General features: G+C 45.6%; 2 protein-coding genes across 2 annotated transcripts in view; both read left to right on the top strand.

The window, feature by feature from the left end:
* The first annotated feature begins 407 nt into the window (after positions 1-407).
* Positions 408-13044, top strand: part of LOC134395624 (zinc finger protein 397-like) — a 284784-nt gene continuing 272147 nt past the window's right edge. The window contains exon 1 of the mRNA XM_063121783.1: positions 408-1139. Within this exon, the coding sequence (XP_062977853.1) occupies positions 408-1139 (732 nt within the window). The remainder of the gene's footprint in view (positions 1140-13044) is intronic.
* Positions 2993-7288, top strand: LOC134396970 (oocyte zinc finger protein XlCOF6-like). The gene is made up of 3 exons (XM_063123585.1): positions 2993-3016; positions 4697-4823; positions 5460-7288. Exons 1-3 carry the CDS (start codon positions 2993-2995, stop codon positions 7286-7288), a joined length of 1980 nt encoding a protein of 659 aa, XP_062979655.1.

The raw sequence follows: 13044 nt of genomic DNA, 5'->3' as shown, positions 1-13044 counted from the left end.
GTTAAAGATACAGGAGCCCTGTCCGCCTTTTCATATGGTCACCCTACGCTCTAGTATAGCTCCTGCACTTTAACTGTTGTGATGAAGATGGAATTTCACCAGGTTTACCATAGGTAATAGTAATTTTGCCTGTCTCTCTATCTCACTTCGACCCATGTATAAGAAATTCTGAAAAAAAAACTTTATGTGTGTTATTGCTAGAATAATTATTATCATGTTATGATCTTAAAGCAGCATCTTGTTTGGAGTGAATGTGTGACTTTAGTTCCAAATATTCTTTTCATTATGAACTTCAGGTCCGGTGTCATCCTTAAATGTTGGTTATGTCTAAGATATTCCACTAAAAATGTCTAATTTGGAAATACTCTAACTCTAGATCTGAGAGGGCAGAGCTAGGAGAGAAAGCGATGAAGGGGAGAAAACCTGCAGGCCCAGGACTAGAAGAAGGACCAGGCAGAGCAGGAGAAGCCTCCAGTCCAGTTAAGCAGGAATACGCGACAGAGCGACCAGGATGGGACACATCGCAAGAGGGCAAAGGGGAACCATCCAGGGGGATGCAAGAGCGCTGGGAAGCCCAATGGCAGGAGTTCCTGAGGACTCTGCAGCCCCTTCACACAACGCAGGGAAGCCCAGTGATGTCGGAGATTGCCCCATGGGATGACACCAAGGCCTTCCTGGCCTCCTTTGAGCAAGTGGCCAAGGCCTGCCGATGGCCGAGAGGAGAGTGGGCAGCCCGGCTCTTGCCAGCACTGAGCGAGGAAGCAGAAGAGGCCTTTGGCAGCCTGGAAGCCAGAGATCAGGAGGACTATGGGAAAGTGAAGGCGGCCATCTTGCGAGGGGAAGCCCTGAGGATGGAGGCGCAGCGCCAGAAGTTCAGGCAATTCTTCTGCCAGGAGGTCAGAGACCCCCGAAGGATTCACAGCCAAGTCCAGGAGCTTTGCCGGCAGTGGCTGAAGCCGGAGAGACACAGCAAGGAGCAGATCCTGGAGCTGCTGATCCTGGAGCAGTTCCTGGCCAGCCTGCCAGTGGACCTCCAGGGCTGGATCCGGGCAGGAGGGCCGGACACCTGCTCCCAGGCCGTGGCCCTGGCCGAGGACTTCCTCATGAGCCAGCAAGAGGCCAAGGGAGAGAAGTTGCAGGTGAGGTTTCAATATTTTATTCCTAGAATCTCAGAAATGACGTAGGATATACATAAGGTAGTTGGAAGCATCTGCATTTATTCAGTTAAATGTGGGTAGAACTGATAAAACCTGGCTAAGGACAAGCTTAGCTTTGGACACTGAAAGCCAATTTAAATCAGAGCCTTTTCATTGTTTTCAAAAGTTGTACAATTGTTGGAAGTTCCCCCCTTATAGTGTATTGCCACATACAATACTTACCTTTACATCATACCTTTTGTTGTTGTTACTAATATTTCAGTGACTTTAGAAATATCCTGTCTTAGCGCTGCATGTTTTGAAGCAGGAAATACTATATTCAATGAATTAAAACGCAGATAAACCATTTTTACCCAGATGAGCAGAAAGAGTTTCTTGCCCTCTGTTCTGAGTAGAATCATCCTGCCTGTTTCAGGGGCCGCTTAAGGAGGTGTTTGAAGAACCATCAGATCCTGTGAAGGGAGAGATCTACAAAGAACCTGAGCAAAACGGTGATGCTACATTGGTATTTGTGGGATACTTAGACTAGATCAGATTAAAAAGGAAGACCTGCTCCCAAGCAAGATTATTGCAAAACCTTGTGCAAGAGCTGAGCTGCTACATCAAAAGGGAGTTCACTAGAACAACTTAGCTGCACATACATTGTACAATGGAAGCCAATGTACAGAAGGCTGAGCAAGGAAGACTGAGAGAGATTTCCTCCTGGATGATGAGGAGGCAAAAAGGGATACAGGACTCCTGAGCTTTCAGCAGTTGCAAGGAAAAGGGAATTTCAGCAGAGGCATCATTTCCTACTGCTGAATTACAGGCTGTCTGTGCCAAAATCCCCTCGTGTCTGCAACACTTAAAGGAACTTCCTCCTTAGGGAGATTAGATTGGTTCTTCCAATGTTTAATTTTAGATGGGCTTTTAAAACTATTTTCTACCGCTCAGCATTTCAGTGCTTTGGATGGCCAGTTTTATTATAAGTTCATCATCATCATCAGCTGGACATCAGGATAAACTTCCTGACTGTTAGAGCAGTACGACAATGGAATCAGTTACCTAGGGGTGTTGTGGGCTCTCCCACACTAGAGTCGTTCAAGAGGCAGCTGGACAACCACCTGTCAGGGATGCTTTAGGGTGGATTCCTGCATTGAGCAGGGGGGTTGGACTCGATGGCCTTGGAGGCCCCTTCCAACTCTGCTATTCTATGATTCAATTGGCATTCTTTCTTCCATATGTCATCAGCGGTTTCAAGAGTCTCTCTCTTGGGTCCCTATACAGAAGGCAAGTTAACATGTGCTGTGCTATGTCTTCCACTTGTTGTTGACCACAGATACATAATCTCGATTCAAATGGTACCTTGTGGTAGTGTCCGTCCAGCGCTGCGGTTGGCATCACTTGAAATCTCAATTCAATGAAAGCATTTCTCAGGGGCAGTGGTCTCAATTTGGACAGATAACATGCTCTTTAGTGTTCTGTTTGTAGAAGAGGGAACCACCGAGAGAATTTAGAATTTTTAATAAGTTGCAGGTCCCTCCTGGAATCTATCCCAAAACACCAATCCCTAAGTTGCTTCTTATCCATGCCTAGAGCAAACTACAATTCAGGCAGATGATAACTATGCAGGAGCTTTTGGAATATTGCCGCCCAATGACAATTATTATCCATTTCTAGAAAACACTTAGTAGGAAGACGCTCATTTCGCAAGACGGCGATTCGTTTAAAATATTTTAGAGTGTGGAAAAGAAGGGGCTGCTTCCCTTAGTAAAATCCTCCTTCTATCCTTCCCAGGCAGTGGAAGCCAATTCCCAAGCTTTTCAAATTCTTCACTTCTTCCTGAAGAACAAGAAATGGACCAAACTGGTGTGAAAGAGGTAGGCGACATTCCGGTGATTCAGGGTCACATGAATGCTAAAATGGATGTCCATGTGATTTGAGGAACTTCGTTGATGGGATGTTCTCATTTCCAAGCAGCTGGGAGAAGGCCTGCAGAGCCCTGAGCTCCCAAGGATCAATATGCAGATGATACCCAGCTCTACCTTTCCTTTTCATCAAACCCAGGTGAGGCAGTGGCTGTTCTGAACCAGTGCCTGGGCACGGTAATGGACTGGATGAGGGCTAACAAACTGAGACTCAATCCAGACAAGACGGAGGTACTGTTAGCGAGTGGTTCATCTGTCCGGCGAGGTGATGTTTGCCCTGTCCTGGAGGGGGTTGCACTCTCCCTAAGGGATCGGGTCCGTAGTTTGGGGGTGCTCTTGGATCCAGAACTGTCACTTGAGGCACAGGTGAACTCAGTGGCAAAGAGCCCCTTTTATCAGCTTAGGTTGATATACCAACTACGCCCTTATCTGGACAGAGATAGCCTAGCTACAGTTATCCATGCTCTGATAACCTCTCGCTTGGATTACTGCAATGCGTTATACGTGGGGCTGCCTTTGAAAACGGTCCGGAAGCTTCAGCTGGTACAAAACAGGGCAGCCCGTTTACTAACAGGGACTGGCCGGCGAGATCACATTACGCCAGTCCTTTTCCAGCTTCATTGGCTGCCAGTCCAGGTCCGGGCCCGATTCAAAGTGCTGGTATTGACATTTAAAGCCCTAAAAGGTTTGGGGCCAGGTTATTTGAAGGAACGCCTCCTCCCATATGTACCTGCCCGGACCTTAAGATCATCTACAGGGGCCCTTCTCTGTGAGTCCCTGCTGAAGGAAGTGAGTCAGGTGGCTACTAGAAGGAGGGCTTTCTCCGCTGTGGCACCCCAGTTGTGGAATAAGCTCCTCAGAGAGGTCCACCTGGCGCCTACACTGTACTGCTTTCGTCGCCGGCTGAAGACCTTTTTATTCTCTCAGTATTTTAACAATTTTAACTTAAATTTAAATTTTACAGTTTTAACTCCGTATTTTAATCTTATATCAATTTTGCTGCGTGGTTTTATCCTGGTTGTGCTTTTTATACTGTATTTTGTAATTGTGCTTTTAACCTGTTGGTTGTTTTATTGTGGTTTTAATTTTTGTGAACCGCCCAGAGAGCTTCGGCGGTTCACAAATAAATAAATAAATAAATAAATAAATAAATGGGGTTGCGGCCAGAGGTGGAAGCGAAATGCTGCAACCAGCCACCTCTTTTCTCAGGTTTATCTCTAAAACAATAATTACAAATGTTCGGGTGGGATGGGGCAGTTTTCCCCATTAATTCGGTTCACGGAATATATGCGGATGACACCCAGCTCTACGTCTCCTTTTCATCAAACCCAGGAGAGGCAGTAGCTCTTCTGAATCAGTGCCTGAACCCAGTAATGGACTGGATGAGAGCCAATAAACTGAGACTCAATCCGGACAATACGGATTGAGGTTTCACTCCACCTAAAGGATCGGGGATGCTCGTGGATCCAGAACTGTCTCTAAAACAATAATTATAAATGTTTGGGTGGCACGGGGCAGGTTTCACCATTAATTCATTTCACGGAATGTATATCCATGGACTGTTATTTGTGGAATTAATTGTTTGGGGTTTTGCCATAGTGTCCTTCCTTCTACTTATTTTTGCCCCTGCAGGAAGAGATAGATGTCCGTGGAAGTCGCCTGTGTTTGCAAATCGTCAGCCGGAGTTTGCCCCGGCCAGCCCAACAGACCGCAGTCTGGCAAGTCCTGCAGGAGGACGGGGGGAACATAGAGCCTTTAGGTAAGGAGCTCTTTTGCTCAAGTCCCGTCAAGGCAGGAAAGAATAACTAAGGCCATTTGTCATTTTAAGAACTGAGAAGAGTGCATAGAAAGAGCAGTTCCAAAGCGCCGATTGTCTTAAAGCGTGGTCCTCGTTCGAATTCCAAATACATATATATCTGGGGGGAACACAAAGCCTAATCAGAGGTAGCTCCAATGCAAGCCTGGGAATTGGCATTAGGGGTCTCCCAAGCGTGTAGAGCAGATGTGGGTGATGTGCCGTAGGATGAAGGGAAATTCCGTCCTGCCACTGGTATGGCTTCCGCTGGCAGAGGGGCACCATTGGGTACAGCTTTCTCTGTATCCTCACAGGCCTCACAATACTGTATTGGTCCTGTCTTCCTTCACCGAGAACATAATCTCCCCACCCTTTATTTGTAATTAATATTTTAAATTAATTTATCTAATATTTGCCTGATCTTATGCTCTAGTTATCTTACAATTTAAGAATATTGGAGGGGGTTGAAAGGATTACAGAAATAAAAGAGACCCGGATGCAGCAGAAAGAGAGATGCCTTAGAAGGAAGAGTCAGGCAAACGGAGTCAGGCAAAAGAGCTCGGCAGAGAATGAGCACCATTTCTTTTTCCATTTCCACAGGCGACAATAACGGAAGCAAGGTCAAGATGGAGGATTGTCAGTATGGAGGAAAGGAGCCACAGGATACGTCTGGGAAAGCATCACAGATGGGCCAAGCGAATGTGATGGAGACAGCTGAGATGCACAAAGAAAGATGCAAGTCCGAAGAGGGTCAGGAGACAGACACAGAGGGAAGAGAGAAGGAATGTCATAAAGTCACGGAAGATCTTACAGCTGCGTTTAGTCCCCCTTCCAAAGGACGCTCAAGAGACAACATGCCCATGTTCTCCAAGTATGGTAGAAGATATCGCTACAAGTTACAACCTGATGTGATAGATACCGCGGAGGATCTGGACGAATGCCCCATGACAGATGAAAATCTCCAGCGAAATCCATGCTTCGATCAGCATCAACGAACAATTAAAGGAGGGTGTAAATCTGAATTTTCTGAGAATGGCAACCAGGGTAATTTGAATCGACTTCAGATTAACCACCCAGAAGAGAAATCTCAAATCCCTACTGACTGTGTACAGCACTTTATTTATACAAAATCACTAAAGCATAATCAAGAAATTCAAAGTGGGGGGAGGCCATATGAATGTTCCCATTGTAACAAATGTTTCCACCAGAAAGAAGAATTGATGAACCATGAGCAGCTTCATACTGGAGAGAGGGTACGTGAAGATCCTGAGTCAGGGGAAATCTTCGCTAGACATGAGAAAATTGATACTAGAATGAAACCATACGAATGTTCTCAGTGTGGGAAGTGCTTCAGTTATAGAGGCAGTGTGAGAAGACACCAGAGAATTCATTCTGGAGAGAAACCATACAAATGTCCTCTCTGTGGGAAATGCTTCACAGAGGGAAGCATGTTGAAGAAACATCAGAGAACTCATACTGGAGAGAAACCATACAAATGTTCTCAGTGTGGGAAGTGCTTCAGCGTGAACACCAATTTCAAGAGACATCAGAAACTTCATTCTGGAGAGAAACCATACAAATGCCCTGAGTGTGGGAAATGCTTCATAGAGGGAAGCACGTTGAAGACACATCAGAGAACTCATACTGGAGAGAAACCATACAAATGCCCTGAGTGTGGGAAAGGCTTCAGAGAGCGAAACACGTTGAAGAGACATCAGAGAACTCATACTGAAGAGAAACCATACAAATGCCCTGAGTGTGGGAAAGGCTTCAGAGAGGGAAGCAAGCTGAAGAAACATCAGAGAACTCATACTGGAGAGAAACCATACAAATGTTCTCAGTGTGGGAAGTGCTTAAGAGAAAAAGACAATTTCAAGAGACATCAGAGAATTCATTCTGGAGAGAAACCATACAAATGCCCTGAGTGTGGGAAAGGCTTCATAGACGGACGCACGTTGAAGTCACATCAGAGAACTCATACTGGAGAGAAACCATACAAATGCCCAGAGTGTGGGAAAGGCTTCAGAGAGCGCAGCACGTTGAAGACACATCAGAGAACTCATACTGGAGAGAAACCATACAAATGCCCTGAGTGTGGGAAAGGCTTCGGAGAGAGAAGCACGTTGAAGATGCATCAGAGAACTCATACTGGAGAAAAACCATACAAATGCCCTGAGTGTGGGAAAGGCTTCAGAGAGGGAGGCACGTTGAAGACACATCAAAGAACTCATACTGGAGAGAAACCATACAAATGCCCTGAGTGTGGGAAAGGCTTCACTCAGCAAGGCGTTTTGAAGACACATCAGAGAACTCATACTGGGGAGAAACCATACAAATGTTCTCAGTGTGGGAAGTGCTTCAGCGTGAACACCAATTTCAAGAAACATCAGAGAATTCATTCTGGAGAGAAACTATTTATAATGCCTTGAGTGTGGAGAATGCTTCAGGAGGACTCACAGTCTGAGAACCCGTTAGAGAATTCATTCTTGAGAGACACCATACTAATGTTCTGTGTGGGAAATACTTGAGTTGAGGAATTGACTGGTTATTAGTGTAACCAAAGAAGAGGGCATACTTACAAATGAATTAACTATGTGAATGTTAATAAGCAGCCTCAGCTTTGACAAAAAATACATAGGAATGTAATTGGGTAAAAGAAGCTTCTAAAGGGTGGATGAATTGATTAAATATTGGATTTTTGAAAGAGAAAATAATTACAAATGAATTGTTTATGTGTTCCACAGAGAGGAGGGCCAGGATCTCTTCTCGATCCTCCCAGAGTGCAGGACACGGAATAACGGGCTCAAGTTAAAGGAAGCCAGATTCCAGCTGGACATCAGGAAAAACTTCCTGACTGTTAGAGCAGTATGACGATGGAATCAGTTACCTAGGGAGGTTGTGGGCTCTCTCACACTAGACTCATTCAAGAGGCTGCTGGACAACCATCTGTCAGGGATGCTTTAGGGTAGATTCCTGCATTGAGCAGGGGGTTGGACTCGATGGCCTTGTAGGCTCCTTCCAACTCTGCTATTCTATGATTTTATGATTCCATTTTAATGCAGGAAGGATTTACAAATCCAAATAATTTTTTTGAATGAAATCTGTCTCATAAAAAGAGTGTGAAAGGGCATGAATGTGTCCGTGTGATTCCAGCTGGAGAGAACTTGAGGGGGTTAAAATGCTACCAGAGATCTCCAGGCATGAAATTTCCGGTCTCAATATTGCCCCTTATGAGTAAGGTTGTGTGATCGAACACTTTGAACCAAGAGTATTGATCCCCCCTGCTAGCAATTTTACTGCCGAGTAGAGAATCTGAAAGAATAGAAGAAAATATCCCATGGCGGATCAGTAACAATTTTCTGATATTCTGCAGGAGTTCAAATGGGAAACTTCCACTGGAAATGGATCTACAGTAGAGGACTATCTTGGAAATTGTCCACAGTGGAATGGAATGGCAGTTGGCCCCCACTGAGGCTGATGAGCTGAGGGCTTCGTGCAGTGCCAACGCCATCTACTTTGCTATCCATCCTCCTCTCTTGCAAAGACTGTAAGGATGCTAAGGGACCAATGCTATGCCCCTCCCCAGACAGCATCAGAGTGGAGGCATAGGATAGTCTAATTTCAGGCCCTTTGGTCAGAGACAAGGTTCTGACCTCAGAGCCAGGAAACTGCTCTCCTATCCATTGTAGCCAGTGTGGAGAGAACTGCACTGGCTATTAGGTGTGTGCAAAGTCCGAGCTCTGAATGCAAAACACAAACCTCAGTGGCCATTTTAGGAGGGATCTGCCATTTTCTCTCAAATCCCTAGGCCCCCATAGAGCCTACACCACCTAGCATGCAGTGGGGGTGAGGGCTGTACTGACCGTAGCCCAGGAGCAGAGGCTAGATGTCCCCTCGCCACCACCAGTGGTCTCTTCTTGGTGGGATCGCTGTTGCCATTGCCGCCGTCCCCACAAGAGTGCCAGCCTTAGGACTTTGGCCTGAGTGAGGCTCTTGATTCTTGGGGCCTACTGGTACCTTAAAGACCAAACCTACTTATTTTTGTAATACTATTTTTATATTATCTGTATAATACTAGAACCCAGGGCCATCCCAAAAAGCTGTTTGGTGAGCAATTTATGACAAATAAAAGGGACAACTTCTTCTCACAGCTCAGAGTTAAACTCTGGAATTCACTTCCACAAGATGGCCCCCATTTTGGATGGCTTTAAAAGGGGCTTAAACAAGTTCATGGAGTAGATGGCTCTCAATGGCTACTAGTCCTATGGGCTATCTGCTACCTCCAGTATCAAAGGTAGTTTACCTATGGGCCTGTTCAGACAACACGCTAAGTCACAGCTAAGCTGCTAACCCTTGCAGCAAATGGTTAGTGGGCGTGTTTAAACCTTGGTGGCCTCCATGGTTAGGAACAGTTCACATGACACCTTCCTTCCGCTCTGCATTTTAGCTTCCAGTGGACTTTTGCATCACTTAGCTTGTCGGGGCGCTCTCCTCCGGAAGAAAGCTCACTTCCCACTGTGTGTAGGATTTGGCCTTGAGTAGATAAGCTCTGGAGAGGGCTGACTCCCAGCTGGTGAATCACCTATGAGAGCTTCCTCCGCCTCTTGTACAGGCTGTCTGGTGTCTGGTGCCTCCTCCTCTAGGTCCGAATCTGATTCTGATTGATTACCTGAAACACCTTCTCCCATAACAGCGGCAGTAGGGTTAGACATACAATGACACAGTTTTTTCCGCCTATGGCGACCCCTTGGTTCTGTCCCACCGGCTGCCATTGTCCAACATACCACATTTCTTCGATTCTAAGACGCCATCGATTGTAAGACGCACACAAATTTCAGTACCACCAAAAGAAAAAATGCTTTGATTCTATGAAATAAGAAACACACCCGCGATTCAGTTACCTAGGGAGGTTGTGGGCTCTCCCACACTAGAGGCCTTCAAGAGGCAGCTGGACAAGCATCTGTCAGGGATGCTTTAGGGTGGATTCCTGCATTGAGCAGGGGGTTGGACTCGATGGCCTCGTAGGCCCCTTCCAACTCTGCTATTCTATGATTCTAAGACGCACCCCATTTTTAAAGATGTTTATATGGGAAAAAAGTGTGTCTTAGAATCGAAGAAATACGGTAATGTAAACCCACAAATTCACAACTTCTAGATAACAGTACATAAGGATGTCTCCAATGCATGAGGGATTTTGGGCTTGTGTTAGAACACTTTGAACCAAGAGTATTGATCACCCTGCTAGCTATTTTTCTTCCTCGGAGCCAGGGAACCCTGCTACCCTATCGGTTGTAGCCTTTGTGGAGGGAACTGCACTGGCTATGTCTACAAGCTCGAAAAACAGAGCGTGGAGAAGAGAAAGGGGGACATTCCTGGGGTTGGGGAGGAGACCCTGGCAGCTGCAGTACGGTGTCTCCTTTTTCCGTCCCCCTCCAAAGCAGCGCTGTTAGACGAAGCAGGCAAATCCTTTCTCTGAAACAGAAATGTAGAGCGGCATTTTTGATATATTGACTATTCACAAAGGATTGAGCCCTTAAACGATGCATTCCAAATATTTAGCATCTAAGTCAATGGCAATGTCAGATCGGACTGCATGGTCAGTCCTCCTTGTATATCAATAAGTTTTGACAGTCAGAGGCCTACATACAGAGCAGGAATATCAAGGCTTCTGGCCTTGTTTTCTTAGCTCCCCCTTTGGGCCTTCTAGGCCCACCAACCACATTGAACTTGTCTTGCCTTCAATAGTTCAATCCCTCTTTCTCTTCCTCAGGCATCTCTCTCTGCATAACACTGAACATTTGCTTCAATTCTGGCTTGGTGAAAGCATTGGAAGTAGATTTAATACAGCATTTACAACGTACATAGGAAAGAATATGCCACCAAGCACTTGACTGTCAGTGAGTGGACCTGGTGATTTTATTTCTTCTCTGGCATTCTAGCATTCCTGAGTTTTCCTTCAAGAAGATGTTCAAGCACACACCGTATATTTATGTCCATTTATACATGGTAGCATCTGTACTAATTAGTAACTAAATACAACTCAAATGTAAATACAACTCTCTGCGTGATTGCAACCCCTGCCTTTTTAGGGTTCCTGGGCGCACAGAGAGTACATGGCCCCATTGCAAGACACATTTTACACCATCACACATTCTCTTGGATGCGTGGACAGGGCTTTACACCATTCAGTGGTAGCTGTGATGGCAGTGGGGTGTGTGGATCCACTCCAGGTTTCCGTCAGAACTCTAAAGGAGCTATCCAAAGTTCTCTTGGACAGCTTCCTTAGAGCTCTGGTTGGTTCCGAGTGAAACCTGGAGCGGATTCACCACCCCACTGACATCGGAATCACCAGCCTCCACTGACTGCCTTAGGACTTGGGCCTGAGTGAGGCTCTTGATTCTAAGGGCCTACTGGTACTATACAAACCTACTTATTTTTATAATACTATGTTTATATTTTCTGTATAATACTAGAACCCAGGGCCATCCTTATTGCTTTATTATGATTTTATTAGAATGTAAGCCTATGCGGCAGGGTCTTGCTATTTATTGTTTTACTCTGTACAGCACCATGTACATTAATGGTGCTATATAAATAAATAATAATAATAATAATAATCCCAAAAAGCTGATTGGTGAGCAATTTATGACAAATAAAAGGAACAACTCTTCTCGCAGCTCAGAGTTAAACTCTGGAATTCACTTCCACAAGATGGCCCCCATTTTGGATGGCTTTAAAAGGGGCTTAAACAAGTTCATGAAGAAGATGGCTCTCAATGGAAACTAGTCCTGAGGGCTATCTGCTACCTCCAGTATCAAAAGCAGTTTGCCACAACTACTGTGCTATACCAGGCTTCCGGGCTTCCCATGAGCCTAGCTTGATAGCATGTAGTCATTACTCCCATGAATAAGGCATTTACATCTTTGGTAAGACTGGAAGGCTCAGATTGTGTCCTACACATTTTAGCAACGTGATTCCTTCCTGCACACCTATTGCAGGTCTCTCCAAAAGCTGGACGCTGCCTGGGCCTGTGAACATAACTGCATCTACTGCAGGAATTGCCCCTTGCCGCTGTAGGTTTAACTGTTGCAAAGGTCTGCCTTGGGGCCTTTTTACTTTCTTGGTAGCTTATGGTCCTTCCACTTTTATGTTGGATGGCTAAGATGTTTGTTTCTGAGGTCATTGCTGTTGCCTGAGCCCTGATAAGAGCCTTTGCTCTACAGATGGTAATAGCTTGCTCTAGAGTCAACGTAGGGTCTTCTAGAAGCTTTTCTTTAAGCTCTCTGTCTGAGATGCTGAAAACAATTTTGTCTCTAAGCATCAGGTCTGTGGAGGCCCCAAATTCACAATGCTGAGATTTTTCTCTGAGGGCTGTAACAAAACAGTCGATGCCTGCTTCCTCATTATAAGGAAGCTGCCAGAACTGGTACCATTCAAAAACAGGGTTTCTCTTGGGCTCACAATAATTTTTGAATGCAGCAAGGGCTTCTTCTAGTGTCTGACTTTCAGGATCTGCATAGATATTAGGAATGGTGTTGAAAATTTCTAAAGCCTTTTCTCCTATGCAGTGCAGCATTACAGCAATTTTGTAGTTTTCTGACTCTTTCTCAGCTTTTGTAACAGTAAGGTATACTTGTAGTCTCAGATATTTTATTCTAATATGGCGGCGGGCAATAAAACCGCTCTTCAAATGGATTTCTGAAGGGGATAGTCCACTTCTGACACCATGTAGTATCCCTCAGGCATAGGGACCATACGGGTGAGCTTACCTGCTCAGCCTGCCACTTGCCCCTAGACTACCAGGCAATAACTTCAGAGCCTTTTCCTTGCTGGATTCTTTTATTACTGAAACCTTCTAGAACAGTGACACACCAAACTCCCTGAAGCAAGGCCCACACCACCAAGTAGATTAGCCTTTCTCAACCTGGGGCACTCCAGATGTGTTGGACTACAACTCCCAGAATGCCCCAGCCAGCTGGGCATTCTGGGAGATGCAGTCCAACACATCTGGAGCGCCCCAGGTTGAGAAAGGCTGAAGTAGATGAAACAGAAGCCCCGCCCAGGCCTTCCATGAGGACCTGGGGACTAGCAGCTACAGGCCTCTTAAAGGTACATACATCCACATATCACAGGCCTTTTCGGACAACACGCTAAGTCACGGCTAAGCTGCTAACCCTTGCAGCAA

Source organism: Elgaria multicarinata, chromosome 3, assembly GCF_023053635.1.
Source record: "Elgaria multicarinata webbii isolate HBS135686 ecotype San Diego chromosome 3, rElgMul1.1.pri, whole genome shotgun sequence".
Taxonomy (NCBI): Eukaryota; Metazoa; Chordata; class Lepidosauria; order Squamata; family Anguidae; genus Elgaria; species Elgaria multicarinata.
This window is presented reverse-complemented; position numbering and strand designations above follow the sequence as displayed.

What these genes read in the sequence shown, in the direction of transcription:
- LOC134396970 (XM_063123585.1), top strand. Translation starts at nt 2,993, where the DNA reads ATGGACCAAACTGGTGTGAAAGAG. An exon ending in ACCAAACTGGTGTGAAAGAG is followed by an intron (nt 3,017 to 4,696) that starts GTAGGCGACATT and finishes TTGCCCCTGCAG; the next exon opens with GAAGAGATAGATGTCCGTGG. An exon ending in GGGGAACATAGAGCCTTTAG is followed by an intron (nt 4,824 to 5,459) that starts GTAAGGAGCTCT and finishes CCATTTCCACAG; the next exon opens with GCGACAATAACGGAAGCAAG.